Here is an 18,490-nt window from a genome sequence, read left to right as displayed (position 1 = left end):
AGGCAAACCAATAAATAATTTTTGCTAAATTTTAGAAACAGATTTGTGCGCGAAATACCTTTCTACGTGTTAAAAAATTAGAAACAGCTACTGATAACGGACTTTTTTTCTGTACAGTCTCCATAGCAAGAATCAAAACAGTACTTATTCATAAACGTACGCGGCAGAACTTAATTAAATAGGGTTACAGACATTCCAAAGAAAACAAACAAATTAAATAAGAGGCCTACTTGAACCAAAGCGGCGGCATGCAGTAGTAAGCCCACTCACGTACCGAGTTCATCCTCTGCTTCCGTGTTCTTGTTTTTCTTCTTCTTTTTCGTCGTCTTCTTCGACTTGTCTACCAGGCTGTCGCTGTGTGGACATATATCAAAACGCGTGTAAGGGGCAATCTGTACTGTAACTTACGGTGGTACTGCCTTCCTACTACTTCGGCTACTCGGATCAAGAGTATCATAATTATTGCCGGCAGGAACTTCATACGTCGGTTCAGTATCATCAGCTGCAACAGAAACATATGATAACCATTTAGTAAGAAAACCCGTTTGACCAATCATTTACGTTTAGCCTTCGGCTGAGTTGACCTCGGTTCAACTGTTGAGTAGCCTGTGTCCTCAGTCTCCTCCTCTCGAGGCAAAGGGGTATCGCCGCCAATGCGATCGTACTCTGACACCGGTGCGAGGTAATCGCCTTCGTCTGTGTCATTGCCTAAGCGAGCAGATAGTGAACTTGTGAAAGCTGCAAATAGGATATAAGACTCACAGGCGGATGGCTGCTCTTTGATGACGTCCAGTTCCTTTGCTCTCGTAGCCAATTTCTTCCGGATGCTTGGAGAATCAGAATGGAGTAAGAAATTATAACCGGGATTGGTCAATTCTAAAGACGTGGTAGAAAAAAAAGAACATTGGGTACACATATCAAAATCCTACCGACGCCTTCTTCAAGAGAAGTTTCGCGACTGAGCGTGTGGTACATTCCACCTTGTTGCTTTAACTGCTGATGCTGCCGGCTCTCGCTCGCTACCGACTCCACTCGTTTTCGGTCGACGACAACCATTTCATACCCTCCGTCACTGGTTGAAACTCGCTGGACAAAGCCATACGTGGGGTTGCTCGTAACGGTCGGCACGTCTGGGGAGTCGCGGACGCCGGCGTTGCGAGACTGGTACACGGGGTTCCGCGACAATTCCGAACTGCGAAAGGAAAGGGGAATAGAAACTAATAGGTTCTAATACTAGTGACTCTTACTCGTCAGAGCCGGTGGCCGGTGACGGCGGCGGCGGCGGCGGCGGTAATGGTAACGGTGGTCCAGGAATATCCTCATAAATCACCTCCTCGGGCTCGCCTTTGTTAATCGATGTGCTACCCGTGCTAACCGTCGCATATTCATGTTTGTTCTTTTTATCTTTATGACACGTCACTGTCTCTCGATGCGATTGGGGAGCGTAGGTGTCCGACGTTTTCTTTTTCCGCTTCCGCACGCAACAGCAGCAGACAACCAAAATCATGACGACGGCCAAAACAACGAAGGACGGCACGCCTATGATAACGTACAGCCACATACCAGTGCCTTTCTGGAAAGAACCGACGAGGCCCTCGCATCGTTTCCCGACAAAATTTTCAAAACAAATGCAGGTTCCGTTTGAAAGAAGGCAATCTTTGGCGTGCGTGGAAGAGCCATAAACTGCCCAGCGGCAGTCGCATTCTTTGCACTTCGCTCCATACTTTCTTTCAGGGCATCTATCCTCGCACCTGTCCCCCAACCAACCAGGTTTACACTCGCATTCTCCGCTTGCTGGACTGCATCCAGCAAGTCCGGCAATATTACACTTGCATTCTAACTTGCACCCATCTCCATAGTAACCAACCGAGCAACGTCGGTCGCAATTAGCTCCTATATAGCCTGGCTGGCATTCGCAGATTCCTTCATCTCGTGAACAGTCCTTAGTATGAGATCGGTCACACGTACACTCCTGGGCGCAGTGGAGCCCGTAGTCTCCCTTAATACACATCTCGTCGCAGTTTCCATCTTTATATCCAGGTCTGCACAAACAAGCTCCATCGAAGGGATTGCACACCTGGCTTTCGGTATTGTCCCGATTACATGCGCTGCATGATTTCGAACAATTAGCGCCAAACGTTCCCGGCGGACACTTTTTCTCGCAGTTATCACCAGCATAGCCAGGAAGACAGCTGCACGTCCCGTTAGCGTGATCGCACGCCCACGTTGAGTCCGCCTTGCAGGTACATGAAGATTTGCATTCTTTTCCATAGTATCCTTGGAGACACTTGGATCGGCAATCACGTCCGGTATAGCCATCTCGACAAGGGCATTGACCGGTCTCGCGATCGCAAATCGACGACGTTGAAGTGTTCAAACATTCGCACTTGTGAACGCAGTCGGGCCCATACGATCCATTAGGGCATCTTATGTCACAATAGTCTCCCGTCCATCCTGAAGGACACGCGCACTTTCCGGTGACGTGGTTACAGGAGGGAAACTTGCACTGGCGGTCTAAGCACTGGGAAGTGCAGTTTTGTCCGTAATAACCGGCAGGACACCTCTTCTCGCAGTGAGTCCCCAAGTATCCTGCTGAACAACTACACGTTCCATTAAAGGGCTCACAAGCTGCGCCGTTTTGACACAGACACGGACGACACAGAAATCCGTAGCGTCCCGGTGAGCACGTCTCGTTGCAGTTGGGCCTAGCAAATCCTTTAGGACAAGAGCAACGGCCAGTGTCTGCATAGCAGTGCCCCTCGGGGCACGATGAATTGCATGTTTCCCGACATTGGTAGCCGTAGGTTCGATCTGGACACGTCTCATTGCAGTACGTTCCAATCCACCCGGTCGTGCAGACACAAGACCCGTCGATTGGATTGCACATCGCATCGTTCTCGCACAGGCAGCTCTGTAGACAATCCTGCCCGTACTTTCCCAGACTGCACATCTTGTGGCAACGCCTGCCCTTCCAGCCAGGAAGACAGGAGCATTCTCCCGTTACGTGATCACACGAGCGTGCATTGACGCAATCACAAGTCTTTGAGCAGCGTGGTCCATACGTGCCCCCGGAGCACGTAGATTCACACGTTGCTCCTTTGTAGCCATCTGTACATGTGCAGCTTCCATTGACCGGATTGCACGTTGCTCCGTTTTGACATTTACAAGTTTCTTGACAGTGTTTTCCATATGTAGAGTTGGAGCATCTTTCTGAACAAATTTTTCCTTTCCATCCAGCTGGACAATGACACGTACCATCGACGTGCGAGCATCGTCCACTGTTGACACAGGAGCACTTGAACTTACACAGTTTTCCATACGTTCCCGCAGGGCACTGATTTTCACACAATGTGCCATTGTATCCATCGGCGCACGTGCAAGTTCCATCAACAGGATCACAATGAGCATTGTTTTGGCACTGACACTTAGACTTGCAGTCAAAGCCATACGTGTAATCTGGACAGGGATATTGGCAGTGTTCTCCTGCCCAGCCAATAGCGCACCAGCAACGTCCGCTCATACCGTCACAGCTAGAGAGAGATATTGTAATAAGACAATTAGCCTGTCATGCATTTCACGTACCTTCTAGATTGATTTCTAAGGCAGTTGCACTTCTTTGAACAGCTACTCTTATAAGGATCATACGTCCAATCAGGACAAGCTACATGCACCAACAATAGTACATTTAAGAAACGGCACTAACCCTCCTTACGTTTCTCGCAATACTTTCCCACCCAGAATCTGATGCACGAACAGGTTCCATTGACGGGATCACAGATGCCTCCATTACGGCACTGACATGACTTGGCACACTGGTATCCATAAAAGTTTGCCGGACACGTCTGATTGCAATAGCCCATATACCCAGCAGGACAATCACAGGTCCCGTCAATAGGAGAACAAGCTGCATTTCGATGACACGAGCACTTTGACGTACAGTGAGGACCATACGTTCCCGGCGAGCATCCCAGCTGACAATCGTTACCTCTGAAGCCAGCTGGACACTTGCAGTTGCCTGTGAACGGATTGCACGTGGCGTTATTTTGGCATGTGCAGGATGATAGACAGTTTTGGCCAAACATATTGTTTGCACACTGCTGGTCACATAGTTCTCCTCTCCATCCAGCTGTGCAATGGCAAGAACCGTCGGTGTGAGAACACGTGGCGTTATTTTGGCATCTGCAGGTGCCTTGACAATTCAATCCATAACGGCCAGACTGACAGAGATTTTCACATCTAAAAGACGTCTTGCTTCTAATTGCTACTTTGAATGATCTAAATTCACCTTTTCCCTTCAAAACCCGGAGCACACGTACAATCTCCTCTAACGTGGTCACACGTCGCTCCGTTGAGACACGTGCACGCACTCGAGCAATCCTGGCCAAATGATCCAGCGTCGCATTTAACGTTACATAGATTTCCCTTCGAACGCAATTAACTCAATCACGTTCTCACGCAACCTCTTTACCTTCCATCCAGGTAGGCATGGACACACGCCCGTTTTGCTATCGCAGGCCCCGCGAGAATTTTTGCAGGCACACGACTTTGTACAGCCAGGACCATACGTGCCAGGCAAGCACGTTTCCTGACAACTTTAGAAACAACGATATATCAAAATATATAAACAAGATGGCATTCTTTACTATGTTCCTTTGTAACCGGCTAAACACTGACACGATCCGGTGATTGAATCGCAGCCAGCTCCATTAGTGCAGTAGTCGCACTTTTTCGCGCAATTCACGCCGTAAAATCCAAAATTGCACGATCGTTCGCAGTAAATACCAAAAAATCCTGGAGCAGTACACGTGCACGCTCCCGTGTATCGACTACACTGTCCGTGATTGACACAGTTACACGGAAGAGTGCAGCCAGGTCCATACGAGTGGACACAGGCTACGGAAAGAGAAAACATAGAAAAGATAAATATGTAACCGGAACATGGTTGTGTCAGTAACAACACAATCTTACCGACACTGCACTTAGGTCCTCCCCAGCCAGATGCACATGAGCAAGTGTTAGGTTTCATGCATGCGCCTCCGTTTTGACACGCTTGATTACATATAGCTGCACGAAATAAATAAATAAAGAAAGGCCCTATATCTACGCGCTTCCTCCTCTCACGTATAATGCATTGTCCATTCATTTCCCGCCAACCGCTACAGCATCGGTAGGCAGTAAAATACGTCGTTTTGTAGAACGTCTTGAGTTCTCTTTTATACGCTCGTCTAATAACGGGAAAGAGGAACGTAAATACGCCCACGTCACAAATCGCAACAACGCGATGCGTCACCTGTATCGAGTACACCTCGACCAGCCCAAAAATCCGCAGCCCGTCTTGTATGTGTCCGCATACGAAACGACAGTCATCTGCTAAACTAATAACTATACGTTCGCGATCATGCCAGAAAACGAGCGACTTGCTTGAGTTCTTACGTCGCAGCGTACGCGCACACGTTTGGCGCTCCGACTGATGCGCCTTCTGATAACGCGCACGCGAGAAGAAGGAAAGCCGTCGTCGTCTGGACGAGACGATCGGCATAGTAAAGCGAGTGTCGATCCTTCATTGGTTTGTTGTATATCTTGTCCAGAGGCTCCAAGCGTTCGCGAAATGGCAAAGCTCCCTTCTCTTCTGATCCCGGATACCCTGGGGAAGGATCGCGTCTCTCCCCGGCAGATCGAGCAGTCTCAGAGTCTATATGCGCCTAGGCACAGCAGCAAAGAAAATAAGAAACGACCCTACAAACTGAAGAGTCGAGAAAAACGACGAAATGCAAACGGACTCGGAGAAGAAAGAGGAAGAAGCGATATCTCTACCATGCCATTGCGCTATCGCAAACGACAGCGTGCCTGCTCTAAACGGCCGGGGTAACGGAGGAGTGGGAATAGTCTAACGTTAGAACGGCTAACGAATCAAGATGGCAGCGTCCTGTTTCTACCCGTATAGAAAAGAGAAAGAGAAAACTATCAGGGGTCGGTGCAGATTCTGTGTGCATTACCGGTACGTATCTGATTCTCGCAAAAGAAAAACGCCTTTTTCTCCGCTCCTATTCTTTCTTTGACTGTCATCTGCATATGACAGGGCTTTGAGGACTTTGGGGGGCGTGACCACCGATTTCTGGAGAATGGTATGGCAGCAGAAAGCGCAGGCAATTGTGATGCGAACGAATCTGGAAGAAAAAGGCCGAGTAAATATTTTTATGCTTGACGCTATTTATTAATTAAACACGTGCTCTGTTTTTTATTTTATTAGCTGAAGTGTCATTGCTATTGGCCGCAGGACGGCAGCCTATCAAAACACGGGTCACTTTTGTGTGGCGCATCAGTCTACCTACGTCTTACGACGCTTTGTGGTTTCCATGGTATGGCCAATATAATCAAAGGCAATTATTAGTTGAACGACATCTACAGGATGACGATGTTGATAACAAGAGTTTAGACGTTGTCCAGTTTCAATTGACCACTCTTCCGCCCGGTCAAGTCGCCGGAGGCTAGTTGATATAAAAAATCAAAAATCAATAATTGGAAATTTTTTTGAATACGTTTGTAGATAATTATCCGGTTGCCTTGAAAGGAAATCGGCAATCATTGACGGTGATTTTATCGATCGACGACAATTTGTTTCAAGCGTTGTCACACAAGTTGCAAACGGGTGCAACAATCAGCGTTCATCCCGTCCTCATTAGCCACAGTAAGAAAAACAAATCATTAGTAGAAAAATCATTAGTTTAGGATTTTTTTCACAGCGTTTCGAGATTTATCCGGGGAGGGAAGCAGTCGCATTGATCAAGCGCGTTCCTTTCAATTGGCAATCAACGTGGAGGCAGTTAGTGGTTTGAAACAATACTATAGAAAACTAAGGTAGAGAAAAATAAACAAATACATTTTTATATATATTGGGGGCGGGTTTAGATCGCATCAGTTCGAAAAAACGAAAAGTACGTCGAGCCAAGCAGTCAAAGTAGCCGTTCTAGACAAAGTAAGAACACACAAATAATTAAATATTTAATTAAAATTGAGACTTTAGGTTCTCCGTCCTCTCAACGCCATGGAGGAATTGGTTCGCATCTTGGAACGCTCGAATTCGCTCCAGCAAGAACGCAAGACGGACAACGCGGGATTTTTGAGTCTGTGCAGCGAGCTGACGTCACGCATGTGTGCCGTCAAAGTGACGTCATGCTATAAGGGTCTCAAAGAGACGCGATGTCCGTGACGCTCCTTTATTAATTAATTAATATTTATTTATTTAATTTTACATGTATTCACGTCTCGTTTTTTATTAAGGGAGTTCGCATTGCCAATCAGAAAAAGAATGTAGATAGAAATACGTATTCACTTAAAACTGAAAATTGCTCTAGGTACGTACCTAATTTTTCGCGCGCGTCCTCACTGAAATGTTTTTTTTTACGTTTTCTTGTTATTTTTTTTCAACGAGTCGATGCAAAACGTTGAGCATGCGCAGTTTGCGCACGTGGGGCTTGTTCGTTCTTCTGCAGAAACCACGCTCTTGTTCGTTCAGAGCGGTCGTACGTTTGCTGCTATCAACGGCGGGGATTCCGCAGACCGCAGTAAGCTCGAGAATACGCTGTCTCGTTCGTACAATCGATCCTTCTGTTCCACAAGAATCGCGCGATCCTTTGCGAAGGACTACGCTCCCTGCGCGAACGTCGACAGCTCCACGTGGTCCGTCTCCGTTCAAGTTCAAGTTTATCGACTTCGGCGATCGCCTGTTGCAACAACAGGGAATATTGAAACAGTATACGAGTCACATTGAGTCGACGATTTCGCGAAGAATTGAAGCCAGGGTATTTTCTTATTGATTTCCCCTTAGTCAATTGTTTTACCGTGCTGAAGGTACGTTTCCCTTTAGGGGGGCCCCCTCTGTTCAACTTTCTTTTTTTTTCTAGGAATTGGTGAAAAATACGAGCGCCGCCCAACCGGACTTCCATCCGTCGCGTCACGCCGTCGACGCGATGAAAGACATCTGCTCGGAAGTGAACGAGACGAAACGACGTTTAGAGAAATTGGAATTCATCGACGAATGGCAATCGTCGATCGAAGGCTGGGAAGGCGCCAACGTCGTCTATACGTCCAATGAAATGCTCAAGAGTGGAACGCTCACCAAAATATCATCCGGGAATACGCAGGAGCGCGCGTTTTTTCTGTTCGACAATTTATTTGTTTATTGTAAGAAGCAATATTCGTCTGGAATGTCCACGCGGTGAGACGGGCGTTTATTGTGTGTGAGGGGGCGGGGTGTTAACGCGCGTTAATTGAATTTAGGAAGAGGAACAAGAGGTCTGTTTCTTTGGAATCGGAGGCGGCGGCTAAATATCAATTCAAGGGACGATTGCCTTTGAATGAAATCGAAATAGAGAATGTGGAGGATGGCACGTGTGAGTGGATTAAGATTATTAGTATTTAATTATTTATTTTTTGTGTGTGTAGCGGATTATCATAGTAATGGAAAGTCGGTGACGAATGGCTGGAAAGTTTTGAATAACGCGAAGCGAAAATGGTTTGTCTGCATCGCTAAATCGGCGGAGGAAAAGAAGGAGTGGATAGAAGTGATCAAACGAGAAATAGAGAAAGGAAAACGTAAGAGAAGAAGAACCACAATAAATTAATATATTATTTTAATCTTTTTATTAGACTTAAAGCTTCTCGATGACCCGGAAGCGAATCAGAAAGCAACATGGAGTCTAATCCACGACCGAGGTATAGTAACAATAATAATTATTTTATTTAATTAATGATGAGACTATTTCTTCTCAGCGTTGAAATTACATTCGCGCATGAGCAGCGGCGAGAAACCGCTGATCAAGGATCGAAAGCACTTACTCAAAACGCATCCCAAAGCATTCGTCGGAAGGTATAGCGAAAACTAATAATTATTTATTTATGACGTCATATTTTTAATTAATTAAGTGAGTTTGTCAAATGGGCGATGGAGCAACAGGAGGCGTCTTCCGCCGAAGAAGCCGTCGCTTTAGGACAGGCTCTTTTAGACAACGGCTTCATTCATCACAGTCAGATTTTAATTTAATTGTGTTTTGTCATTGAAATCAACTCGCGTTCTATAGTCAATGATCGACACAATTTTAAGAATAGCAGTCAGTGGTATCGTTTTCGTTTTGACGACGGCACGTTTAAGACGAAACACGAAAGCCAAGATCTGCTAGCAAAAGTATAAGCAAAAAATATGTTAATTAATGAAATATTTATTTGTTTATAGGGGACAGGACAATTTCCTTCGCCTCTCAAGTAAACGAAATAATTAATCTAATTTATTTATTAATTTTTTTTCAGGGAACACATGCATCATTTGAAGTCAATTCCGTTTTCGATTACCGGAAGTAAACTTGTCGATTGGATGGTGGAAAACGTGAGCAAATAAAATCTTCTTGCTTTTCACACTTGCAACATTGTTTGCTCTCTCTCTTCTTTAGGGAGACGCGTGTAAAAAGGAAGAGGCTTTGTCTCTCGGTCAATATCTCATAGGAAAAGGTTTTCTTCACCACGGTAAATACTCTTAATTATATACATTATTTATTTATTTATTCTGTTCTTAGTTTCGGATAAACATCAGTTTAAAGACGATCAGCTTCTGTTTCGCTTTTTCGCCGACGAAGAAAAGAAGGAATCCGGATCAATGACGCCGACATCGAAAGCAAAATTATCCGTAAGCGTATCCGTGCGACCCGATTTCCACGTCATCGATTCGTACACGTCAAAGACGATAGTGGTAAAAACGAAAATTAATTAATTAATTAATTAATTAATTTTAATTAATTAATTTTTCGCGTGTAGCTTCCTTGCACGGAAGAAGGCAACGATTTCGCCGTCGAAGAAACGGAGCCAATCACCGTCAGCGCCGTCGTATCGAGCAGCCCAGCCCAGGTTAATTAATATATTTAATTATTTATTTTTATTTCTTTATTTTCTTTTAATAGTTGGCTGGTCTCAAAGTGGGTGACGTCATCCAAGCTGTCAATGGCGACAAAGTCGCTTATTCGACTCTGGATGACGTCTTGCCTTTGCTGAGGGAAGCCGGTCAGCATAAAGAGCCTCTCCAACTCGTTATCTTAGCAGAACGATCCCAGTACATCGCTTTGATACATACAATAAAAGAAGTAGATCTAATGATTTTTTTTCCCCTAGTACTTGCGACATTGTTCCAGATAGTCAGGGACTTGGCTTTGAAGTGCGCGGACATAATCCCGTTTTCGTTTCATCAGTGACGAGTGGTAAATCCAAAAAAAATAAAGAAAACAATACTAATTTATTCAATTAAAATTAACCAGGGGGCCCAGCAGCCGATGTCGGCCTAATGCCAGGCTATTGCATCATGCAAGTAAAAAAATCAATAAAAATTAAACAAATATTAATATATATATAAGATAAATGGCAAAGACGTTTCTAAAGCGTCTCACAACGTCGTATCTCTCATTCGCAACGATCCCCATCGATCCAATTCCCGACCATCATCCGTCAATCTAGACGATGATGACGTCACGATGACGTCAAAAGGCGACGTCGACGCAGAATCGCCGCCGCCGTCGAAAAATCGTCGAAGCGGATTCACCCTCGACGACGATCTCTATGACGACAGCGATCTCGTTCGCGCGACTCTGAGAAAATCGGTCGGTCGAAAACGCGCTCAATCGCTTGGACGCAAAAAAACCGATTCGTTCACTACAACCGATTTTTCTGACGTCACGAATTTGATGCGCGCGGCTTCGCTGTCGAGCGCCGGCGAGAAATTGAAGCCGTGTCTTTCGTTGACGGTCGGAATTGGAGCGTTGGAGGAAAACGTTCAATATGAATACGTTTCGACGGAAGAATCGAGAATCTACGTGTTCGAATCGTTAATGGAGAGTCGCTATTGCTTCAAAGTTCCCTCGGAAGTAATACGTCGCAAAATAAATAATTTATAATATTATTAATCTATTTTGTTGAAGTTGTATAAAATTTACGCGGCTGAAGCCGAGCGTTCGATGATTTATTATGAGAATGAGTTCGGTAGCGTGGCGGAAAACGTGGAAGAATTCGGCGCTCGTCGCGACGCTCGATTGAAGGAGCAACGGCAAAATTACGAGCAAGTATGGAGGGGGAAGAGAAAAAAGCCAATGACTTCGGTGTGGATAAATAGTTTTTATTTTATTAGTTGGCTTTGAAGTTGTCGCAGGATCGTAAGAAGCAAACGGTGGCGCCGTGTCCGACCAATTGTCATTTACAAGTCATGAAAGTCGATATTATTGGCAACGTCGACGAGGAAATTCCGCGAGGTGAATAATAGATTGGATATAATTATTAATCGTGAATTTTATTTTTTTGACGTAGGTTCGAGTTGCGAAAAAGTCGTCTATTGCTACACGACTTGCGGCGCTCCGGCGGCGCATTATTACGATTTTACGGACGGGGGATTGAAGGTGAGGTCGCGCGCGCTACCGTCTCCATGGCACGTCTTTTTTTCTTTTGATCCAATAGAAGTTATACGGAAGCGGTCAGCAACATCTCGTCTCGGACTTGAAACAATTGCTACACGAAGTTGATTCGCGACTCAAGGTCTTGGAATCGGACCAGGATTTGATTACATTAATCGGTCACGTGTCTGACACGACAAAATCAGTAGAAATATAATAGTAATGATACTTAGATTATCCTAGGGGTGCGAGAGACCAGCAATATTAACAGCAACACGAATAAACATAGTGTCATCAAGTACATACGCACGCTTATCTAAGTCAGCAAGAGGAAAAAACAGGGGACACCCAGACGCGATATTCATCTCACTAACGGGACGCCTAAAACTATTCGACATAGAATCGGGAATAAAACTATCGCTAACATCTACGCGGGGCTTATTAGCGGGCTGCTGATCGAGCAAAGTAAAAGTAACTCGCTGCTGAAACGGCCACGGAAGTAGCGCGTCATAGTCACCGCGCATGACAACGAAGAACAGCGACAAGTGAGATGATTTACCAATGCCGTCGCCGTTCAAATAAATGCGAGCGCACATCCTGTACCCCGTCGGCGCCGTGTAAAAAGGTGGACTGTATATCGATCGACGTTTTCCGGCTATCTCTTCGCTTCTTCGTTTGTTGAAATTTGTGATTTTCCAGCGTAATATTCCGTCGTACGAGGCGAGTTCGAGCGATGCGAGGCGTACGTCGTGTTCGGCGAGAACGTCTTCTCTCACCTTCGTGCCGCGTTCGAATTGGAGAATTTTGTGCTCGTTCGACATCGATTTCGTTTGATTGACCACATGTTTTTGTTCGAGTGCGTTAAGTCGGGCCAAAGACGTGGACAAATCACGCTTGAGTTTTTCAATGCCGTTGCTCTGTTGCTTCAGAACTTCCTCCTTTGTTTGATTGGCTTTTTTGAGATGATCAACGGTTGATTGGAGCACTTCTATCTGACGATTTCTCTCAGATATATCCTCTTCTAAGGTACTCATCTGCACCTTAATGGTGGTAGGAAACGACACGAGGCCGCCGCTAGGAGCGACGGTGGGGGTCAGAGAGGACGAAGGGGTTGCGAATGACGAGGGGCCTTCAATCACTTTCGTTGCGGGATGGGTCTGCAATTGCTGATAGATGAGAAACATGTGATAGTCATCTTTTTCTTTGTAATGTTCCTCCATTTCTTCAGATGTTCCCTGAGCAGGGAATTGACTTGCGATTATCTGCGAGTGCCCTTTCGTACCTGATATGAACATTCGTCGTATTTGCACTGCAGATGAGCTCTCGAGCATTCCTTTGTCTGATGAAAAGCCAGCTAAGAGCAGAATTAAAGTTAACGTCCAAAAAAATGCGTGTCCTATAACATCTTACGTCTTTTCTCTTTACCGTCTCACCGCATTCGTTCGGACAAGATATCATCACTTCCAAGCATTCATTATCTTTATGTTTCTGAGAGAAAATTAAGGATGGATAGCGTGTAAGAATGAGTGCGTACCTCAAGCGCCTTTACAATAATTTCTTGCCCACACAAATCACAGGATTCTAGTCTGAATTCGCATTCATCACCGACGTGTTTGGATAAGTCGCGTTGATTCAAAACGAGGCCACAGCCTTTATTAGGACAAGACTGCTTCTGAAAATCGCAGCGCTTAAGATGAGCCTGGGATAAAGAGTGACAGGATAGTTCCGGTGCAGAAATATATAGTTTTTATTTTCTTACGTCAAACTGATTTAGAGGTCCTTTCCAAGGACAGCCATCTTCCTCACTCTTCGAGCAGTTTTTGCATTTAACGCGTAAAGACAAGACGTCTCTCCGACAAAAGTTATCAGGAAAAATCTATAGTCCAAAATGTTACTCTCTGGCTGGCTATCAATTATTTGCGTAAGCCACCTCGTCAGCCACAATAATTTCAGTGTCTATAGGACATTTCAGTCTCTGCTTATTTCTGAAAGCGCTGGTTTAGCCTCATTTTTGAAACGAAAATTTGCTTACTCGAAACGGTGTTTTATACAAGAAGAGCAAAAACGATGACCACATGCTGCTTGATAAGGCTCTCTTAGAGCCAAAGAACAGAGTGGGCATTTGTGTTTCGACTCGAGAGGTGGATCAAACTCAACGTTATATCCACCCGTGCTACCAGTATCCATATCCATACCAATAATATGACGTGTACACTTATTAGTCGTTAAAATATGACGTGTACTCTTACTAGTCGTTAATATCAATAGAGGCGTAGGCTCTAGGCTGGCGAGAGAGTTTCTCAATACCGATTAGGGGGTCCTAGCGGAGTCCTAGACTCCTACTAACTGTCAACAGTCCAGAAATGTCGGTCAGCTCGGAGAGGGAGCGTCCACGTCTTATTAGAAACCAGTCAAACCAGTCGAACAGACTTGAAACTAGGTTGACAAGTTGAGTACGACTAGAGAGTAGAGACAGGAACAGCTAGAACCTAACGCGCGTAGCTGTACTCCATATTCTTACAGTACCTCTCAGTCTGGAGATGATGCAGCTTCCGGCGCGCGCGCGGCTGGTGCGTAAATATCTATGGTGTAACCATGGGAGCGTGGGCGCCAAAACCTTTTGCGTCCACCTATTGCGTCATCGATTGCGTCAGCAGGGTCAAATTCTTTCGTAACAAACTAACAATTGATTCAAAGGGCGGGCGTCTATGCTTATTGTAGCAATCTGTTCTTCTGTCCGTTCCCTGACAGTTTTGATTCAAGACGGCAAAGATGTCTTTGCAACCTTGAATCGCTGTGTCTGTGATTCCTTCCAAATGATCAATGTGTGTGCGAGAGTTCATTAATGTCTAAAATCACATGACAAGGTAATAAGGGTTTCTTGACGCGCGCTAACGCAAGTGGATCGAATCAAAATGGCGATGCAGCGAATGAAGAACATGGCCCAGAGCAAACTTCTGGCCATGGCCGAGTCTCTGACTCCTATACTAAAAGTCGGTTTTGTGCAAAATTGCTAGACCTAACAGAAAAACTGTCGCAGGACTCGAAATTCAAAGAAACCGGAAGACTTACGCCAGACGAGGTGAGAAGACAGAGAAATGCTAAACGCATTCTTCATTTCTGACTAGTTTGTCGTGGCTGGCGATCATCTCGTTCACCATTGTCCTACTTGGAGCTGGCAAGAGCAAAAACGAAACTTAGCAGGCTTCCTAGTCAATTTCATTTTTCTTGAGGTCTGCTGGGGATGAGTCGAAGGCCCGATCATATCTGCCTAAGGATAAGCAATTTCTTGTAACCAAAAACAAACGTTGCAAGCAAATGGAGTCCATGGATGGTGTCAAGGAAACGGCGATTCACGAGGAGGATGGAGACGGCGGTTGGGTTGACACAGAACTTCAAGGTAATTTTCAATTAGGTAACACCTACCTATGTACTGTATATGTATAGGCGTGGGAGTTGTGCAAGACAAAGTAGCAGAGATATCGCTAGAAGGAAAGGTAGGGCGAATTATTCTGAAGGAGTACGGAATAGTCAATTGGTTATTTTTTTGAGTACAGTCGGATGTAGCACCTGGCAAACCTCTGCCTGTTGCTACTGAAGATGATGATAACGATGACGAAGAGGCAGCTGATATGGAAGGTAAATCGTCCCCCTGACAATCTGTGAGAGCGAGACTGGCTTGTCTCTCCTAGAATACGAAGAAAAAGGGCTTGGTGAAATCAAACAGGATAGCGTAGGATCTTACACCGTTTATAGTTATTATATCTGATTTCTCTTTCTCGTTTTAGGCTACTCTTGAGCCTCAATCATCCGCCGCAGCTTCAGCTGCAGAACTAGCCGACGGCTTAGTGCAAACAAGAACGTACGATCTGAACATCACCTATGATAAATATTATCAGACGCCAAGGCTTTGGCTCTTTGGATATAAAGAGGTAAGTAGCAAATCCGCAGTACTGTAGCACCTAGACGTTTTTCCACAGAACGGAGAACCTCTTCATCGCAAAAAAATGCTCGAAGACATAAGCCAGGTAAAAACTAGTCACACAAAGCAGTAAATGTTTTTGAATTTTGGATCTTAGGACCACGCTAATAAGACTGTCACTATGAATATATATATATATATATATATATGAATATATATGAATAAGGTAGCCGCGACGACGTAGCCTGTCACCAGAATAACTTCTCCCGAGTCCGTTATACGGCGTCAAGGGAGAAGCCCGTTATACGGGAGAAGGTCTGGCGACTGTAAGCGTGTATCTCCTCTTGACGGACCTGATGACGCGCGGCGGCATAGACACGCTCGTTTGAGTCTCGTTTATTCGATTCGACCACAAAAAACGTGCATAATTGCGCAGAGACACGACGCGATTACGCGTAGAGTACTGTACAACTTGTCTTTAGTGGTAGTCGGCTGCAAACGGAAACGGGGGCGTGGTCGCCGCCGCCGCCGCCACACCAAGACACTGACACGATAGGGAATCGCTCTCAGAAGAAGACTAGTAGTAGTGTAGCAATCAAATGCAGTCGTTACGAGTCGTAGTAGGCGTCCAAGTCGGCACGTCAGATGTCGTAGAAGCTGTGAGCAGCTGCCGCGACGAAGACGGCGACGATTCTGCTTCCCCTTGACTTCGACGTCTCCTTCCTCTCCATCGTCTCGTCGAAGCTGACACTTGAGCTGATGTATGTAACCGATCGCCAATTCGACGATCGTCTTCTTTGAAACTCGCGAATCGCGCGGAATGAAGGGAAGGTGGCGCTTCAAGTTCTCGAGTTGACTGACGTGGCGCGCTTTAGAAAGCGAGCGAGAGAATAAAGGAAAGTGTATTTAGTTAGGGAACGGGGGGGGAGGGGCGTGTCACCGGAAATTCTAGAGAAAAAAAGGGAGATAGAATGCTTACAACTTAGCCGCCCACTGCCACTTCACATCATCATCACCATCGCCCATTCGCTCTATATGTTATGACGTCACTAAGAAGACTGATTTATCTAGGGCTCTGGACTGTACTACCTTTGTATCTACAGTACCTACAATGTATCTTTCCCTCTTTCTCTAATTTCGATAGATGATGCAAAACATTGCCTACGGCGGCCTGCTGCGCTCCTTGTGTTGAACCTCAGTTCTGGTACACTACCGAAAGCCGAATTGCCGGACACGACTACACGGTGGACACGACTACGGTTGATCAGATCATATCTGATAAGACCGATTCAACGCTTTTTTGAAATTGTATATTTTCGTATTGGACGTTGTCTCATGATATTTTTTATCCGGGCTATCGGAGCGAATGACTGAGCCGACGAATTGCGGCGATGCTCGCTCGCAAACGCGTTCGCGTGTTCATTTTCGACGTGATCGAGGCGAAATTAGAGGCGACGATCGCCGACTTCGGTCGTCGTGGCCTGACGAACGTCAAAAGTCGTCGCGTCGACGTGACGGACGAGAATGCGGTCCGGGAGGGGCTCGAGTACGTCGATAGCACACTCGGTCGACTCGACATCGTGATTAATTGCGCCGGAATCGTCGGACCAAACGGAATCAAGCTGACCGAAGAAGAAACGAAGGATTTCGATCGTGTTATGGAAGGTAGATAAATCCCGGATATTGTAACCGCACAATTATTGTCAATACTTCAAAAATTTTAGTGAACTGCACGGGGAGTTTCTTGATAGCGAAGCATTCTGTTCGACTGATGCAGAAAAGAAAGTACGGTCGCGTTTTGCTGTTTGCTTCAATCGCTGGAAAGGAGGTACAGTACAAAGGTTTTGCTGTGAAGGAAGAAGACGCATACGTTTAGGGAAATCCTGGAATGGCAGCGTACAGCACAAGCAAAGCTGCAGCCATCGGTCTAGCTAAGGCAATTGGGAAAGAATTCGCTGAAACCGGAATAACTGAAACTGGAATAACTGTGAATGCTGTGGCACCTGCTGTCATACGCACGGCTATGGTCGAGGGAATGAAGCCGGAACAGGTGAAATACATGACGGATAAAATTCCCATGAAAAGGTAAAAATCAGTTGGTCAGTGAATTCCTAATTAATATTATTTATAGGTGTGGAACTATCGAGGAAATCTGCTCTCTCGTTCGATTCATCGTGTCTCCCCTTGCCAGTTTCAATACCGGCGTTTGTTTTGATCTTACTGGAGGCAGAGCAACGTGCTAAATAGTATACTAAAACCCTTGTCATTGCATTTTTCTACTTTTTTACACAATTTTGATGGATCAAAAATATTGCATGCCTTTTATCCAGTCAGCATAGATTGCTCTCTACTAGATAGATATCTCTGGTTGATACATTTGTACTCTATCCTCTGTCTTCTTTTTTTCTAGGCACTGATACTTTGCGATTCCGTTTATCACCCACCTGCTCTTGTTGACTCTTCTTTCTAGCTGTCGGTAGGTAAGGCGAATTGACGAGTTTTGGTGGAAGCTTTGCTGCAGCAGGAATCCTACAACGCCGCAAACGAGGCTGCTGACTGAACATCCGGGGCCACCATCTCAACCAGCCAGAATCATCATATCTAATATTAATTATTAGATTAATAACGTTATATTTATTCTACGTGTTCTCCTCACTTGTTGTACTGAATCATCAAATTTCGAGCCTCAAGCCAATCTCCAAGCTAAAAAGCGACATTTCATTATAAACTAGTTAACAATTAGATACTAATACCTTATACAAATCCTTTTCGACGCTCTCGTAACAAAATCCATTTTCCTCCGGCATCAAATGGGCGAAATTCTATTAGTAAAAAAACACACGAGTTATTATGAAAAGACGATCAATGCATTATTCAACGTACCGAGGAATTTCCATTGATCTTTCCCCGCCGTTTCGGCTCGAGGTCTCTTTTTCGGCGAAGAAGACGCGCTTTCCTTCGTCGAAGATTCTTTTGGACACGCCCCCGTTCCGCATCCGGATTCGCCGACGTCCTCTTCGCCTCGAACGATGACGATTTGAATCAAATCGTTCAATCCGACGCCGTACAGTAGTCGAAGAGCGTGTTCGGAGGTAATAAAGGCGGCGGACAAGGACTGGGCACGCGCGCTAATGAGCATCTACTG

General features: G+C 45.4%; 6 protein-coding genes and 1 long non-coding RNA gene across 10 annotated transcripts; 4 read left to right on the top strand and 3 right to left on the bottom strand.

The window, feature by feature from the left end:
* Window positions 1–103: 103 nt before the first annotated feature.
* On the bottom strand, window positions 104–5,367 carry LOC136188362 (multiple epidermal growth factor-like domains protein 11). Its single transcript, XM_065976112.1, has 14 exons — window positions 5,291–5,367; window positions 5,122–5,225; window positions 4,969–5,064; window positions 4,644–4,893; window positions 4,469–4,592; window positions 4,286–4,422; window positions 3,713–4,236; window positions 3,583–3,661; window positions 1,248–3,530; window positions 930–1,192; window positions 763–876; window positions 562–708; window positions 409–502; window positions 104–354 (listed from the first exon to the last, which is right to left on the bottom strand). Exons 1-14 carry the CDS (start codon window positions 5,365–5,367, stop codon window positions 267–269), a joined length of 4,380 nt encoding a protein of 1,459 aa, XP_065832184.1. The 3' UTR covers window positions 104–266.
* Window positions 5,368–6,079: 712 nt separating this feature from the next.
* Window positions 6,080–7,351, top strand: LOC136188055 (phosphatidylinositol 3,4,5-trisphosphate-dependent Rac exchanger 1 protein-like). The gene is made up of 7 exons (XM_065975779.1): window positions 6,080–6,185; window positions 6,251–6,359; window positions 6,409–6,487; window positions 6,548–6,688; window positions 6,744–6,858; window positions 6,910–6,976; window positions 7,025–7,351. The coding sequence occupies exons 2-7, from the start codon at window positions 6,357–6,359 to the stop codon at window positions 7,208–7,210; spliced, it is 591 nt and encodes a 196-aa protein (XP_065831851.1). The 5' UTR covers window positions 6,080–6,185; window positions 6,251–6,356; the 3' UTR covers window positions 7,211–7,351.
* Window positions 7,352–7,468: 117 nt separating this feature from the next.
* On the top strand, window positions 7,469–11,726 carry LOC136188082 (phosphatidylinositol 3,4,5-trisphosphate-dependent Rac exchanger 1 protein-like). Of its 4 annotated transcripts, none has more exons than XM_065975803.1 (23): window positions 7,469–7,565; window positions 7,621–7,753; window positions 7,829–7,851; window positions 7,905–8,218; window positions 8,281–8,393; window positions 8,446–8,595; window positions 8,650–8,715; window positions 8,773–8,869; window positions 8,926–9,026; window positions 9,081–9,184; window positions 9,233–9,261; window positions 9,307–9,382; window positions 9,447–9,519; window positions 9,570–9,742; window positions 9,808–9,897; window positions 9,951–10,099; window positions 10,159–10,244; window positions 10,302–10,351; window positions 10,398–10,904; window positions 10,959–11,135; window positions 11,186–11,285; window positions 11,341–11,429; window positions 11,488–11,726. In XM_065975803.1, the coding sequence occupies exons 4-23, from the start codon at window positions 7,971–7,973 to the stop codon at window positions 11,638–11,640; spliced, it is 2,631 nt and encodes an 876-aa protein (XP_065831875.1). In that variant the 5' UTR covers window positions 7,469–7,565; window positions 7,621–7,753; window positions 7,829–7,851; window positions 7,905–7,970; the 3' UTR covers window positions 11,641–11,726. The 4 variants fall into 4 exon arrangements, with proteins under 4 accessions (XP_065831875.1, XP_065831874.1, XP_065831876.1 ...); XM_065975802.1 differs by having other exon boundaries at window positions 7,802–7,851; XM_065975804.1 differs by having other exon boundaries at window positions 7,621–7,851; window positions 10,959–11,099; window positions 11,165–11,285.
* Window positions 11,633–13,971, bottom strand: LOC136188084 (TNF receptor-associated factor 3-like). Its single transcript, XM_065975805.1, has 10 exons — window positions 13,950–13,971; window positions 13,771–13,882; window positions 13,673–13,707; window positions 13,456–13,618; window positions 13,354–13,408; window positions 13,183–13,299; window positions 12,958–13,122; window positions 12,834–12,911; window positions 12,706–12,777; window positions 11,633–12,658 (listed from the first exon to the last, which is right to left on the bottom strand). Exons 4-10 carry the CDS (start codon window positions 13,614–13,616, stop codon window positions 11,663–11,665), a joined length of 1,644 nt encoding a protein of 547 aa, XP_065831877.1. The 5' UTR covers window positions 13,617–13,618; window positions 13,673–13,707; window positions 13,771–13,882; window positions 13,950–13,971; the 3' UTR covers window positions 11,633–11,662.
* A 366-nt stretch (window positions 13,972–14,337) lies between these two features.
* On the top strand, window positions 14,338–15,556 carry LOC136187991 (ubiquitin-like-conjugating enzyme ATG3). Its single transcript, XM_065975698.1, has 10 exons — window positions 14,338–14,416; window positions 14,464–14,505; window positions 14,552–14,601; window positions 14,657–14,823; window positions 14,871–14,920; window positions 14,981–15,062; window positions 15,116–15,156; window positions 15,212–15,355; window positions 15,404–15,451; window positions 15,503–15,556. The coding sequence occupies exons 1-10, from the start codon at window positions 14,339–14,341 to the stop codon at window positions 15,554–15,556; spliced, it is 756 nt and encodes a 251-aa protein (XP_065831770.1). The 5' UTR covers window position 14,338.
* A 1,137-nt stretch (window positions 15,557–16,693) lies between these two features.
* Window positions 16,694–17,652, top strand: LOC136187912 (2-dehydro-3-deoxy-L-rhamnonate dehydrogenase (NAD(+))-like). Its single transcript, XM_065975627.1, has 4 exons — window positions 16,694–17,010; window positions 17,070–17,173; window positions 17,222–17,430; window positions 17,477–17,652. Exons 1-4 carry the CDS (start codon window positions 16,737–16,739, stop codon window positions 17,586–17,588), a joined length of 699 nt encoding a protein of 232 aa, XP_065831699.1. The 5' UTR covers window positions 16,694–16,736; the 3' UTR covers window positions 17,589–17,652.
* A 23-nt stretch (window positions 17,653–17,675) lies between these two features.
* LOC136187914 (uncharacterized) lies at window positions 17,676–18,434 on the bottom strand. Its single transcript, XR_010670030.1, has 4 exons — window positions 18,229–18,434; window positions 18,099–18,167; window positions 18,002–18,048; window positions 17,676–17,946 (listed from the first exon to the last, which is right to left on the bottom strand). It is a non-coding gene; the product is annotated as an uncharacterized lncRNA (long non-coding RNA).
* Between the last annotated feature and the right edge of the window lie 56 nt (window positions 18,435–18,490).

Source organism: Oscarella lobularis, chromosome 6, assembly GCF_947507565.1.
Source record: "Oscarella lobularis chromosome 6, ooOscLobu1.1, whole genome shotgun sequence".
Taxonomy (NCBI): domain Eukaryota; kingdom Metazoa; phylum Porifera; class Homoscleromorpha; order Homosclerophorida; family Oscarellidae; genus Oscarella; species Oscarella lobularis.
The sequence above is the reverse complement of the archived record's forward strand: the minus strand, read 5'-3'. Positions and strand labels throughout refer to the sequence as shown.